This window comes from Trachinotus anak, unplaced genomic scaffold (assembly GCF_046630095.1).
Source record: "Trachinotus anak isolate AG129_WGS33_773 ecotype Australia unplaced genomic scaffold, CSIRO_AGI_Tana_v1 ptg000012l, whole genome shotgun sequence".
NCBI lineage: Eukaryota > Metazoa > Chordata > Actinopteri > Carangiformes > Carangidae > Trachinotus > Trachinotus anak.
Window position 1 is genome coordinate 9,452,501 of NW_027273863.1, and position 15,390 is coordinate 9,467,890.

At 42.1% G+C, this 15,390-nt stretch overlaps 1 protein-coding gene across 3 annotated transcripts in view; it reads left to right on the forward strand.

The window, feature by feature from the left end:
- pkn2a (protein kinase N2a) overlaps positions 1–15,241 on the forward strand; it is a 29,433-nt gene extending 14,192 nt beyond the window's left edge. For all 3 annotated transcript variants that reach the window (XM_071492448.1, XM_071492449.1, XM_071492447.1), the window contains exons 5-23: positions 2,615–2,744; positions 2,906–3,051; positions 3,322–3,535; positions 4,491–4,676; positions 4,877–4,986; positions 5,230–5,373; positions 8,193–8,268; positions 8,543–8,699; positions 8,962–9,088; positions 9,495–9,631; positions 10,189–10,264; positions 10,597–10,688; positions 10,821–10,997; positions 11,407–11,469; positions 11,564–11,640; positions 12,354–12,496; positions 12,633–12,740; positions 12,941–13,021; positions 13,202–15,241. In XM_071492448.1, the coding sequence (XP_071348549.1) occupies positions 2,615–2,744; positions 2,906–3,051; positions 3,322–3,535; positions 4,491–4,676; positions 4,877–4,986; positions 5,230–5,373; positions 8,193–8,268; positions 8,543–8,699; positions 8,962–9,088; positions 9,495–9,631; positions 10,189–10,264; positions 10,597–10,688; positions 10,821–10,997; positions 11,407–11,469; positions 11,564–11,640; positions 12,354–12,496; positions 12,633–12,740; positions 12,941–13,021; positions 13,202–13,405 (2,448 nt within the window). In that variant the 3' untranslated portion in view covers positions 13,406–15,241. The remainder of the gene's footprint in view (positions 1–2,614; positions 2,745–2,905; positions 3,052–3,321; positions 3,536–4,490; positions 4,677–4,876; positions 4,987–5,229; positions 5,374–8,192; positions 8,269–8,542; positions 8,700–8,961; positions 9,089–9,494; positions 9,632–10,188; positions 10,265–10,596; positions 10,689–10,820; positions 10,998–11,406; positions 11,470–11,563; positions 11,641–12,353; positions 12,497–12,632; positions 12,741–12,940; positions 13,022–13,201) is intronic.
- The last annotated feature ends 149 nt before the right edge of the window (positions 15,242–15,390 follow it).

Sequence of the window (15,390 nt, forward strand, 5' to 3'; positions counted from 1 at the left end):
AATGTCTAAAAAAAACAAACATAAATTTGCTTAGCAGGAATGTTTGAGGTTTTTATTTTTTTTTTGCTTTCCTGTCCTCTTGATTGTCACATGACCCCTTTTAGATGTATCTTTCGAACCAACTATTGTCGCACACTGTCCGACTGCTTGTGTGTCTTCCCTTTGTGGTCCCTATTGTAGCGATAATATTTGCCATAACCTATAGAAACTGTTGCCAAAACTTCAGAAATAAGACCAGAGCAGACATCGCCGGTTTGACTCCTGACTGGCCTGACTCTTTGCTGAATTTCATTCCCCTCTCTCTCCTCTCATTTCCTGTCACTCTACACTTTCCTGTCAAATAAAGGCACAAAAATGCCCAAAAAATAACTTAAAAAAAGAAATAGGAACCAAGATGTAGTAAACCAGGATTATCCTTTAAATGAAGTGTTTGGCAGTCCAGAGGAGTCCTAGAAACCACCAAGAGCTCTCCAGTTCATTTCAGTCACAACCATCAGGTTTTATTCACCGTTGACATTTGGATTCTTGTGAAGTGGAATAACATGACACACGATCCAGATGTATTTTAACAGCTTAAAAGTGAACTCTTACATGACCTTCAACTTGCTTCCCCACAGTTCTCTTTCTGACTGAATTTACACCACTGAACTACTATCCTTGCTTCTTCATCATGCAACTCTTCCTCACTTACAACTCTTTCCAGGCTTTTTTTTTTTTTTTTTTTTTTTTTTTTTTTTTTTTTTTTTGGAAACTGTGACACTTGAAAGTGTCTGTCTAGAAAGGTGCCTTGGTCACAGTCACTCCCAGTTTGAAAAACCAGCTCCCAATCTGTAGATGGTGGAACGATACATAGTTTGCTTTTACAGCTTCACTGTGGGGGAGGAGGGAACATTAGAAGGCGCTGACACATACTGTGTGTCATACTCACTGCTGTTTGTTCACAAAGCTGTTACGGTCCTTGTGGCTCCACTAATGCTCAGACCAAGGAAAAACTATAATTTAGTTGGGAGGGGTGTGTGTGTTCGTGTGGGTGCATGTGTGTGTGAGTCTCCAGGACTAATAACAACAGCTGGTGTACTGAGAGCCTCTCATGCTCATCTTGGCTCTTGTGTCCATCACTTGTAATTGAAGCCACTTTGTAGTAGACAATTTAACATGGTGTAGGGTTTCGGTGGTGTCATCTCTGCTTAGTCAGTGATATAATTCTACCTTTTATTGCATGTTTCTGTGGATACATCAGTGTAATTTAATGTAGCATATATTGATTAAATTTTGCATTTCTTAAAAGTCCCTTTTAAAGGAATAGCTTGCTGTCAGGGTTAGGGTCAGTGCGGTAAATATGGAGCTACAGCCAGCTGCTGATTAGCTTAGCTTAGCATATCCTGTACATCTAAGGCTCAGCAATTAATGTTATATCTTGTTTTATTTATTTATTTTTGTTTGTTTTTTATTCTTATAAAATTTACAAGTTTTGGTTTTTGAGGGGATTTTGTGCATGTATGTTTCTAATACATTATTTGATATATTAATGAATTAATGAAATATTTTATCTAAAATAAAATCTAAAAAATGGTCCAGAGACTCACTGTGCGTGGCCAAGACTTTGTCTGCACACTACTCCAGTTAATCTGCAAAGAAACATTGCTTTGAATTTGAGACAGTTTTTTTTTTGCTTTTAAAGCACCGTGTCTGTGTCCGTTTTTACTACATCCCAGGATCAACACCTCACATGCAATCAAAGTTAGTGTAATGGAAATTTGTGCTGATTTGTGATCAGTTTTAAAAAAGCAATCAGGCATGAGGGTTGGGGTAATGATAATATTTCCCATAACTTAACCCAACAGACACTGGAGGTCTTTGTATTATGTGTGAATGTGGTTTCGAAACAATAGGTACTTGTGGAGCCTCAGTCTGTAACTGTAGTACAGTAAAAGGGACTGAAAATTGTCACATGACCCCGACTGTCTGTCTGGCCCAGGGAGGTCAGTGTTTTGTAAGTGACCTCCCCGGGTCAGACGGACGGACAGAGGCACCTTCCAGTTGGAAATAGTCGTGTCCTGATGTCACAGAGGAAATGCCTGTTAGACAGAGGTCTTTCCTGCGCGCGCCGCCATCAACAACCAGGATTTAAACTTCAGAGGAATTCTGGGTGGAGTTTGCTTACTCCACTGTGTGTGTGTGTGTGTGTGTGTGTGTGTGTGTGTGTGTGTGTGTGTGTGTGTGTGTGTGTGTGTGTGTGTGTGTGTGTGTGTGTGTGTGTGTGTGTGTGTGTGTGTGTGAGAGAGGGGGTCAGCAATTACAGCACACAATGAGATTCTGCTTTTTTTTTTTTTTTTTTTTTTGGTGAATAAGATTTTCCATGTGGCCACTAGTACTTTGGCTCCAATTAAGGGCATGAACTGGCGTCCTAGCTGTTTGTGTTCCGTGCTCACAACAAGCAAACACAATGAGTGACGAGGGATGGCGTGCATTTGGGGTCATTTGTCCTGACGCTGACAGTTATTTAATTCAGGAAGACGAAACATTATTAAAGCCTTTGACTCAATCATTGACGTGTGTAAATGTGTATCGATGTAGAGATTTCACCCCATAAACTGTTTCTTTTCACTCATAGGATCGTAAGTTGCTAGCGACAGCCCAGCAGATGCTTCAGGACAGCAAGACAAAGATCGAGTTCATCAGGATGCAGATCCTCAAAGCCAGCCAGACCAGCGAGCTGAGCTTCGAGAACAATGACGTGATGGGTGAGCCTTCACTTGCAATCAGTGATTAATTAGACTTGGTCTGACATGAAATGCCTCTCGCAGATTAAAACAGAGAGACACAAACACACACACCTGTCCACCCAAAGTCTTTTAAACTATGATGCATCAAAATAGGAATAACGTCCATCCTTGCCCTCCAGAAAAGCCCATCATCAGCCCATTAGACCTGCGGGTGGAGGAGCTGTGTCACCATGCCAGGATAGAGTCCGCTGTGGCCGAGGGAGCCAAGAATGTCATGAAACTCCTGGGCTCAGGAAAAGTCACGGAAAAAAGGGCACATTCAGAGGTAGATGTTTGTGTGTGTGTGTGAGTGAGAGAGAAAGACTTAAAATCACATCCTCTATCCACTTTGTATTTGACACTATTTTGAAAAGAGCAAACTTGAGACCTGATACAGTTTCATTGACTTCAAATGAAACAGATCCCTGCTCTGCTGTGCTCTATTAAAGTAAAATGGACCATGTTATTGATGTTTCTCTCTCTTTCCGTCCTCCTTAACCCCCACCCTCTTTCCTTTCTTTCCTTTCTACTTTCCTTCTGTCCTTGCTCTCACCAGGCCCAGGCTCGCTTTAATGAGTCCAGTCAAAAACTCGACCTCCTGCGATATTCCTTGGAGCAGCGGCTCAGTGAGTTACCTAAGAACCACCCTCGCAGCAGCAGCATCATAGAAGAGCTGTCCCTGCTGTCCTCACCGATCCTCAGTCCCAGGTCCAGCATCATCTCCACACAGAACCAGTACAGCACTGTCACCAAGCCCGCTGCACTCACAGGTAACTGGACCAAGGACATAATGATGGTTATTCATAACACACTGAATGTTTGGATCATTTACACACTCTTGTCCCAGCCCCATCCCATTGTTCTTAACATTAAAGAGCAGAAATGAAGTTATTTAGGTATCCATATTGAAAATCACACCCATGTTGTTGTCATAATTACTTTTTTGTTGATTTCGTTTAATGTTTGTCTTTGCACAGTGATATAACACAGAGATATTTCATTCGTCCTCCTGTTTTTTTCTTGTGTGTGCTCTTTTCACGTACACATTTTAGCACAAACAGGACTGTAGTTGTCCCTCACAGACTTCAGTGATTTGTATGTGTCATGTTCCTTCAGTCACACAGGAACAAACAGCCAACTTAATGGCTCTGTAAGGACCTGTCAGATGATAAATATTTACTGTAACTCAGATTTAACAATGAATGAATGAATTAAACTGGCTAGTTTTATCATCTTGAGCAGGACTGATTTGCTGTGAGTTCTGACACTTATCCAACCGAATTTCCAGCTGATTTCTAGCTGTTCAGCTCCTTTTACCATCCTCTTGGAAAGATGTGAATCTAATATTTTCAAGGGTTTAATGTGTTCTTTAAAAACTGTTCCTGTCAGAAGATGTCATTCATTTTTATCATGGAAACACAGATCTTGCCTCTGAGAAAGTTTGCAGGGTGGGTGGTCTAAAATTAGTGTATCTTTATATCTTAGCAGCTGTCAAATCTCAGTCAGACTCATCTAAGAGAAAAACCAAGACTGGCCTCGCTCAGTTAACCAACCAGACATTTCTGTGTGAAACCAATCACAACTCATAAGCTTCACCTGTTAAATTTTTAAAGTATATTTAAATACATGAAGCAGTTTCCATGTGCAAAATGAGATAACTCAACAACCTGGAGCAAGACAGCTTGTGTGATTATATGAATGTGTATTGTCCCACCTGACTTCCAGGCACACTAGACGTCAGGCTCATGGGCTGTCAGGACCTTCTGGAAAATGTCCCAGGTCGTTCCAAAGCTGCATCTGTCCCACTGCCTGGCTGGAGCCCCAGCGAGACACGCTCATCCTTCATCAGCCGAGCAAACCGAAACCGCGGTGTCAGTGCGAGGAACCTGACAAAGAGCGAGGAGCTCTCCAGTAAGTAGGCCGGACCTAGTCCTCCATCTAAGAAGAGTTAATGTTGATGAAAACAAATTCTGTGATGACATCAAGCTTCACCAAAGTTAACCAGCTCAGTGAAGTGACCTTATCTGTTATACCAACTGAATGAAAGTCACAATTAGGACGCTGTTAATACACTAGTGCTTAACAAATGGTGTGTGTGTATATTTCCTCAGATGAGATCAGCGCAGTGTTGAAGCTGGACAACACAGTAGTCGGCCAGACAAGCTGGAGGCCAGTCAGCAACCAGGCCTGGGACCAGAAGTTTACATTGGAGCTGGACCGGGTAACACACACACACACACACACACACACACACACTCACATTTCTGCCCTTGACCCACATCTGTGCTGTTGACTCAGTGTTGTTTGTGCAACACAGTCTGTGTTTTTCACATCTGTTTGTTGTCGTTTGTGTGTGTGTGTGTGTGTGTGTGTGTGTGTGTGTGTGTGTGTGTGTGTGTGTCCGTGTGTGTGTGTCCGTGTGTGTGTGTCCGTGTGCGTGTGCGTGTGGGGCTCTGTCCTGCAGTCTCGTGAGCTGGAGATCTCAGTGTACTGGCGTGACTGGCGTTCGCTCTGTGCTGTCAAGTTCCTGCGGCTGGAGGACTTCCTGGACAACCAGCGTCATGGGATGTGTCTGTACCTCGAGCCACAGGGGATGCTGTTTGCTGAGGTACACACAGACACACATACACCAAGTAGTTTAAATCCATAAAAGGGCATTGAGTAATCTGGTGTTTACCAGCATGTGTTGGTAATAAAGGAACATTTCAAGCTGCACCACCACACATTAATGTAACTTCATTAGTTCTAAAAGAAATTAACACGCTGCCGATGCTAATTCCACAAGACTTTGCACTCCTTTCTGTCTTTGTGAGGACATTTCTTTAATGCACAGAAGTCTTAACAGTCATTCCTTCTACGCCACCTTAGCTGTATAATATTGAATTGCATTCTCTTGACAGAATAACCTATAATATCTGTACATACACATTGGTGCATTTTTATGGCTCCACGCCGGCGAACAGTCAGAGCTGGAGGCATATTGTTTGCAGGTTGTCCATCCATCCTTATGTACATACACCCGTCTGTCTCATTCTCATGGACATCTATCTCAGTAACAAGGCGAGGATGAACTGATTAGTTTTTGGTGGTCAAAGGTCAAGGTCACGGTGACCTCACAAAATGTGATTTTGGGCTTTTGAACATAATATCTCTGCAACGCCTTGAGGGAATTTTTACAAATTTGGTACAAACATTCACTTCAACTCAAGAACAAACTGATTAGGTTTTGAAAGTCAAAGGTCACAGTCAGTGTGACCTCAAAAAAAACCTTTTTAGCCACTACCCAAGACTTAACACAGCAATCATGACAAAATTTCACACAAATGGGAAATATTTTATGTGACTTTGGATAAACAGGGATGTAATCTGAAACAGCAGGGGGGTGGGGGTGGGGTGTTGGCGGTGTGGGGGTGGGGGTGGGAGGGGTGGGGTGTTGGTGTTGTGGGGGTGGGAGGGGTGGGGGTGGGGTGTTGGGGGTGTGGGGTTGGGAGGGGTGGGGGGGTGGGGTTGGGAGGGGTGGGGTTGGGGTTGGGGGTGATCAGACCAGTCCAGATCAAAAGTTTTTGGACCTCTGTGCGGCTGTGTTTCAGATGGGCAGGAGGCGGGTGTGGGATGCTGCTGCAGAGGTGCACTGGAGTTCGCAGACTTTGGCTTTAGCTGACTTGGAAATGGGTGGGAGGCAGGTTGGCTTCAGGTCAGCCTCAATGGTCTGCTTGTACCTGTTTGGCAGCTTCTTCTGTTCCTGACACTGTTGACTCTGTGTGCAGGTCCTTGGAAGTACTGCCACTTTTTTGCAGTATTTTTCAGGGATTGCTGTGGACATCAGCTCCATCAGCTTCTCCTCTTTGGTCTCCTGGTTTCCTCTGACCTGCAGTCTCTCCATTTGGCATTTTCTTCCTTTCAAATCATCATTTGTCACGATTTGAACAGTCTTGCCTTCTTGGGAATTGGCCATGGAGTTTCCACATTTGTTCGGTGGTCTTGGTTTTAGGCCCCTAAGCATGGTTTCATCCCACTGGGAGATGGGGACCAGTTTACAACCCCGGTACCTAACACTCTTCAAGCTCATGTTGGATTCCTTTCTCAAGGTCCTTGAGTCCAGGGTGATGGAGAATGACGTAGCTTTGAAAAAAACTTTTCCAGTTCTTCACCTCACAGACTTGATAATACCAGAGAAATGTTTGTTGCAGGTATAGCTGGTTAGAGCTGACCACCAGAAGAACCTCTCAGTGACATCATCACTGTTCTTCTGGGTTCACTGTCACAGAATACAGTACTTATGACGTCATTGGCTGAGAACTCACATTCCGTCACCTGTTGATGATCTTACTTTTCTCTTTTTTCTTTTTTTTTGTTTTGTTGAAGTAATTTTTTTGTGAGAGACAGGAAATGCGGGGACAGAGAGGGGGATTTACAGGCAGCAAAGAGGTCAGCTGTGAGTCAAACCAGGGACTCACCTCCTTAGAGCTTATGCACCCAAACCATTCAGCTGTCGGGTCGCCCCTTGACATCATTGGGGACTTAAAGCAGCAGGTGAAGGCTACAGTATGACTGTATAGATTCTGTCTCTACATGTGAACATGTGAACATGAACATGTGTACTACAGGAGAACGACTGGTTTGCCCTTGTAGACACTTTGACTGCAAATGTTGGAAGTGTAGAGATAGAATCTACATCATACACGTCATACCATAGCCGTCCCTTTAAAGTCCCCACTGTTTCTGACACAGCAGTTTATGTGAAGGTAAGGGTAAGGGTCTTGACAACCACTCATTCAAAAAACTTCACAGTTGACACTGCAGTTCCTCGGTCCTCAGCAATAAACCTGCCAAGTTTGAAGAGAACTGGACGAGCGGTTGTCAAGGAAATTTAAGGACAGACAGGAAGAGATTTCCCAATGTATTAGTAAGATATGGAACAAACAGTAAGGTAATCTGTTGGGAACATCTGCACCCAGACGAAAAGACACTTAACTGTTTTCATACAACCTGCAGAGGTTACCTTACCTTACCTTGCCTCCACTTGCAACACTGGTACAAACAGCTTTTCCTCCTAAGTTTATTTTAGGAAAGTTTCTTTCCACAGCACTTGACGTTACTGCCTCTATTGCCAAAATCCATTTAACCATTTGCCACTTACTTTGGGAATGGAATATCCCATGAGCTCTGTGTCTTTAGTTGTTAAAAGAAAAACGGATGAGATGTTGGTGGTCAAAGGTCACTTTTTAGCCATTACTCAAGACTTAACACAGAAATTATGACAAAATTTTACTCAAATGGCTATTATTTTATATGACTCTGGATAAGCAGGGATGTAATCTGAAACTAGTAATGGAGGCATACATACAAGCATGAGGTGATAATTCTAGTTTTTACAGTTGCACAGATTTGTCACTAAATTTCCTGTCATGTTTTCTCTTTGTTCAGGTAACATTTTTCAATCCTGTCATTGAGAGACGACCAAAGTTGCAAAGACAAAAGAAGATTTTCTCTAAGCAGCAAGGTGAGTCATCGATTTCAACACAGCACTGCATATTTTCAAAGTGCACTATTGTACTTCTCAGGCATTCGTGGTGGAAACTTACATTTGTTAAAACAGGGTTGGGTGTTGTGACCAAAAATATTTTCAAAATATCCTTTGATCTTGAATTTACTAATCACAGTGTTCATTTTTCCTAATTTTCCTCTAAATGGGGTGCTCAGTGGCCAACGTCATCACCTTTTCACTTTTCTTCACCTCCCCCTTTTGTGTCTCTTTTACTTTATCACTTTATCAGGTAAAACCTTCCTGCGAGCCCCTCAGATGAACATCAACATCGCCACCTGGGGCCGCCTGGTGAGAAGAGCCATACCAACTGTCAGCACCAACTCCTTCAGCCCGCAGGCTGCTGAGACTGGACCCAGCAGTCTGCCTGGGTCACCCACACCTAGCAGGTACTCAACCACACACGCACAGACATCAGATATTAAAAAGTTATAATTAACTAAACCTAGAACAATGACAAGGTGTTAGAGGTTGTTATAAACAGTTGTAACACAACATTTAAAAAAAAAAATTACACATTAACGACATTGTTAGTCGTCAGTCTCTTTGCTACCTCTGCTCTTACTTGATCGTCTTCCTTGAATAGAAAAGTTTAAAAGGTTACTTTGATGTCACTGATGTCTTTACGAAGCCGTATCTCTGCACACACAGTGACCCACTGGTGACCAAACTGGACTTTGACAAAGAGCCCACCCCAGGACCCAAACGCTACCCAGCTCCTGATAACAGCAGAGAACCACTGGTGCAGGACAAGATGCCCGACAAGGAGGAAGTACAGGTACAAGTGCTCCTGGAATGACAAGTAGGGTTGATAAGGCCGTAGTGAACTGATATTATCACAGAGCAGCAGCTGAGTTCCTCATGAGTTTTGTTCATGAAAATGAATCTACTGTATTTTCAGTTTAAAATAATGCATACTTCATTCCTGTAGAGCTGTTTTCTTGTGCATCAGACTAGAAAAGCCTGTATAGGTATAAAGTAGTATGAAATAATAATGAGTGACCAGAGCTTCAACTCTGTATTGGTCATACATGTCTGAAAACAACTATAAATTCTCACTGTAAATCATCTTGAAATCAATTGTTTATGAGTCTCATTTAGATTTAATTTACCCACTGATTTGACTCTTACACCATCTTTCCCATTTATTTCTATTTCTCCTGCTCTGTGTTTCCTCTCTGCAGGACGCACTCGCCTCATTCGACTTCCTGAACAAGAGAAACAGTATGGCGATGAAGCCAGACCTGGACGGAGTGGTGGAGCAGGAGATCCAGCATCCCGACCTGGAGCTCACCGCCATCCAGAAAGACACAGATATAAGGTAGGAGAGCCACACACTTGTTTGGGTTTGTGTTACTTTTTAAAGCTTTAAGTGAATTTCAAATTAAAGTTCAAATAAGAGAGGAACAGATGAGTGAATTTTTCTTTCAGTGTTGCACCAGGTAGAGCCCTTTATTTGAAAAAGTGTAGCAACAGGAAAATGTATTTCTCTAATGTTTCTGGTCAGTGTTTTGTGGGAATAAGGAAAAGATACTGTGGCACAGAAAGATTGTAAATACACAAACTTTGTTGTCAACCTGCCACAGTTTTTGTTTCTCCTGTCACAGCTGCTGTCGTCTTTGAGGGTCTGTTGATTTTTACACTGTGGACGTTTGAGTTTTTTTTTTAAAAGTAACCAGTGAAGTAGTTACATGGGGGTAAATGCTGCCCCCTGGCTTTGACTTTTCATGTTTTTGTATTTTACTGTCATGCTGCAAAAAATGACAATGTTGTCTGCAGCAGCCAGTTTTCTCCTTTTATTCAAAACACTATATTTGTGCAGGTTGACCTACATTGAATTCTTAAGGTTCACTGACGTAAACACTGATCTCTCTCCAGGGAAGAAGACCAGTTCCACTTCAGTCTCCAGGACTTTAAATGTGTGGCAGTCCTCGGACGTGGTCACTTTGGGAAGGTATGTTTCATTTGATCATCCAACACAGGGCTGCTACTAATGATTATTTTTATTGTTGATTAATCTATCAGTTCTCTGTCCTCCTTTAATAATGAATTAATAATTCTGTTAAAACAATGCCAGAAAGAACTCAAAAAGCTGATATCTTTAAAAGCTGACAGTCCAGAACTATATGAAGTTGACAAAGAAATCATCACATCCTCATGTTTCAGAAGTTTGAAGTAAGAACTGGCAAAGAAGCACCGGCAAAACAGCAAAGCAGCGAGGAAAGCTAAAACGTAAACATCTCTTTCCTCTGTCCCCCCCCCCACCACCCCCCCACCCCCCCACAGGTGTTGTTAGCAGAATATAAAAGCACAGGTGAGATGTTCGCCATCAAAGCCCTGAAGAAAGGAGACATTGTTGCTCGCGATGAGGTGGACAGGTAAACAGACTCTCACCAGTTTTCACTCAAGTGAAATAAGATGTTGTCAAGCTAAAATTTTAGAAAGCAAATTCAGACAAATTTCACCTGCCTGTGCTGCTGTGACTCACGTGATCTGTTCTCCGTTTCCAGTCTGATGTGCGAGAAGAGGATTTTCGAAACGGTCAACAGCGTCCGCCACCCGTTCCTGGTCAACCTGTTTGCGTGTTTCCAGACGCAGGAGCACGTTTGTTTTGTCATGGAGTACGCAGCAGGGGGCGACCTGATGATGCACATCCACGCTGATGTTTTCTCTGAGCCCAGGGCCGTGTGAGTACATGTCTGAACACACTACAAATTCTCACCGTAAACCGCCTGACCACGACTTGTTTGAGGCCCATTTAGATTTCATGATTCTCTCAGTTGATCCAAATTGGCAGGGGTCATGTGTCTTGGATCTGATTGGCTCATGGGTGCCGTCATCATTTGTAACAGTAATATTATTTTCATATTGTAGCATAAACAGCATTTAAAACAATCTCTTGTGCATTTGACATCACACTGATGATTCTCAGCAGTATATAAATAGGAATTCTTAAAAGAATAAAATAAAATAAATAAATAAAAAATCCTGTAAAAAATTCTCCTCAGTGTTTTGTGCTTTGGTTCCTTCAGTAAAAAAATATTCTCCAGTGAAGCTCATGTAACCTAATCCACTGGCTGGTTTGTACCTTTGCAGGTTTTATGCAGCCTGCGTTGTACTGGGATTACAGTTCTTACATGACCATAAGATTGTGTACAGGTAAACAGTTTGCTTAATTTTAACACTCACAATTTATTTACACAAGAAGCATTAAGGTCTCAAAAATAATTTTGTATTTTTTTGTAACGTGCAGAGATTTGAAGCTGGATAACCTGCTCCTGGATACAGAGGGCTACGTAAAGATTGCTGACTTTGGGCTTTGCAAAGAAGGTAAATTGGGAAATAACATCAATCTAAAAGCTTTGGATTTTGTTGTTGAAAGCAACTCCTGTGGAGATTTGTTTGAAAGCCCAGGGGCTCAAGTTTTTTTTTGTTTTTTGTTTTTTAAAGGCTTAAATTATTATTAGATTTAGGATTGTGTTCAGTACTTATCTATAGTCAGTGTATTACCTGCAGTTTAGAGAAGCAGCACGAGCACCAGCCACGAGGGCCATCTGCAAAAAAAGAAAAAAAAAGAAATTCCCACAGAAAAAAAGCCAATATCAGTTTAACTGTATGATATGTTTTGAATATTTTCACCGCTTCATCGTGCCGTCAAACAGCCCTTTCTTTTGGAACTATATTTTTTCTTTATCTGTTGAACTACTGTATTTCAAAAGTGCAACTACACTCAGCCATATCTGCAGCTGATCTGCAGTGATCTAAGGTGCGCACCATAGTTGCACTTGTGTGCAGTAATATGTTAGCTCAATGGTTCACAAACATGTTTGCTGTCTGTGTCTACACTGTGCGCTGTCTATAACAGGCAAAAAAGACCATTGGATAAATACCATGTAGCTTCAGTATGAAAGTATTTTATTAACATAAAAAGACAGTTGTAAATATTGTTGACATATCAGTTACTGAAGTTACCAAACCAGGGGCAAAGCACAGATGTGTTTGTCAGTAGGGTTTTTATTAAACGGCCTGTGTGTTGCTCTCAGGAATGGGTTTCAGGGACCGCACCAGCACATTTTGCGGCACGCCGGAGTTTTTAGCTCCTGAGGTTTTGACTGAGACGTCGTACACCCGCGCTGTGGACTGGTGGGGATTGGGCGTCCTTATCTTTGAGATGCTGGTTGGAGAGGTGAGTGCATAGTTCTCAACGTTTGAAATAAAAAAAACTGCACAAACATTCACTGTGTATGAGATGCATACAATCCCCACACAATCTTCTGACATGACAGTGATTCATCTTTTCCATCTTGGCACGTCTCTTTCAGTCTCCCTTTCCCGGTGACGATGAGGAGGAGGTGTTTGACAGCATCGTCAACGATGAAGTCCGCTACCCACGATTCCTCTCCACCGAGGCCATCTCCATCATGAGGAGGGTGTGTAGATGGAAGAGAAATATAAGCAGAGTCCTCACTGTATGAGATGATTCACACAATAAATGACCTGTGTGTGTGTGTGTGTGTGTGTGTGTGTGTGTGTGTGTGTGTGTGTGTGTGTGTGTGTGTGTGTGTGTGTGTTTTCCTGGGAACCAATCAGTTTAATGTTTACTGTATTTTACTCTTCTCCTTATGCTCAGCTTTTGAGGAGGAGTCCAGAACGACGTCTGGGAGCAGGAGAAAGGGACGCAGAGGAAGTGAAGAAACATCTGTTCTTCAGGGTAAGGGTTTTTTTTTTTCATACTGTAATTGTAACACCGCAAAGGAATAGTTTGACATTTTGATTAGTGAGCTTAATGTTGTTCTTCAGACAGAACCAGGTTACCTGTTTCCCAACATGTCAAACTACTCCTTTAAGAAAACTGACACTCCTGTTATCCTCTCTGTGTGTCTCTTGGCAGCACATGGATTGGAACGGACTGCTGGCCAAGAAGGTGAAGCCGCCGTTTGTGCCGATTATCCAGGGCGCCAACGATGTCAGCAACTTTGATGATGAATTTACCTCAGAGGCTCCGATCTTAACCCCGCCCAGGGAACCCCGAGTGCTGAGCTCTGAGGAGCAGAACACGTTCTCTGACTTTGACTACATCGCTGACTGGTGTTAGCTTCACGACTGCCCTGTACACACACACACACATATATACACACACACACACACACACACACACATACACACTGTGAACCAACCAGCGCAGCAATGACTGTAGCTCACATCTTTTAGAACTCTTCCTCCCTGCCCAAAATGTTGAGGAGCAGCAGACGTGGCTCCCCGAGCTTTCGGGCAAAACTCTGTGCCATTGAGAAGAAAGTTCAGACGCCTCCAGAGGACCCCCACTTATTTTTTAATCCACATGAAGAACATTTTTTTAAGAAAAAAAAAGAACAAAAGAAACTCTGTTGGAGAGTGAAGGAGGAGGGATGCTTTGTCCTCTTGCACACGTCGTCGTCGTGTCCATTGTCTGACCACTGAGAATGTTTTTCATATGAACTTCAAGAAGACGGCAACAGACCACAATCATGTTATTCGGTGTCACTGTCTTCAGTTTTTTTGATCTGTACAGATTATATCCAGTCGTATATTTTATTGTTGTTTTTTTTTTTTTTTCTTTATTTGCAAAGCCCTCGCCACAGCTTAAGGACATTTATCTCACTGTAAAGTTTGACAGTTTTGCCATGATCATGTCCGAGACCAGTGTTCGGTGAATTTAAAGTGCTCAAAGCATCATCACTGACTGGTCAACTGCAACAAACATCTTGACTACTACTGCTGCTTCTTGACTTGAAAACCAAGTAAGAGTCTTCACACTACATTTCCTTGTGTGTTGGGGACCAGTCCTTGTCCACACCCCAGTTTAACACTTATATTTCCCCTCACTTTGCTCACTTGATGTTTGCATGTGTGCGTAAAAGAACAAGATAATAATCCTATAACACTAATATAAAACGGCAGTCCATCCAGCAGCACATGCTACATAAGCTGTTATATGAATTACCGTCACTTAGTTTTAATTTGAAGTTTCATATTGGAAATGATGATTACAAATGATGCAAAATATTAAATATTTTTTCTGTTGCCCTCTAGTGGCGCTGATGCTTCAGCTTGATATTCAGCTGAACTCAGTTCTGAAGATGTAAGAGCCACATGGTGTTGCAGAGTCTTTTTGAGCAATAAATTCAAAACTAAATATTGAATGAATCATTTCTGTCAGAGCTGAGTTCTGTTGGATTTCAGTTCCTGTGGTGGAGCTGACAATTTTCTTCTTACCTCAGTGAAAGTGAAAACACTACAGACCAAATTTACCGTGTCCCTCTTGAAGCAGCAAACAAACTCTTTGTGGTAGAAAGAACATCTGGTGATGGACTGATAGTGAACCCAGTGACAGATTAACTTAAGATGTGTTGTGTGAAATTTTTTCTTGTTTTTGGTGGGGTGAGGTGGGGCACAGTTATTTTAGGTGTCTGTCAAAATGTCATTGAAATGTTTCCCACACTGCTCTGTGATCAGATTTTTCAAGCTGGAACAGTGGACCCAGCAGACGATTTTGTGTCCGTTTGCAAGTTGAATATAAATTGACTCAAACGTTGCAGACCTGTTGATATGAATCACTACAGGGGCGGGCAGGGTATGTTATATATACATAATGTATGTACACAATTAAGCTGAAAGCACTAATTTTATCAATAGTTTTAATTATCTACGTTTCTTAATGATGGAAATAGATTGTACAAAGTTGTTTGTTTTTTTTTTATTATTCTTTGCTTGTGCATGTTGTCGCCAGAACAGATGAAAACTTAATGGATGGTACACCAATACTCAAGTCTGACATGTTGCTGTTCACCCCAGTGTAAAAAAACCCAACAAAACAGAAAAGGCATTTCTGCAGTCAAACTCCTTGTTTGTTGCCTATCATGAATGCACAAATTAAACATTTGTTATAGTGGGTCTGCTTTTATTTCTAGCCCAGGCATTGAACACACCCTGGTTTATTTTGGGTATTAAGAATTTTAACTTCCTTTGATTCACTCTGGAGACGACAATGTGAAGTTTCGACATGTTCACAAAGAAGTTATAGAGTGTAAGTGGAAGATT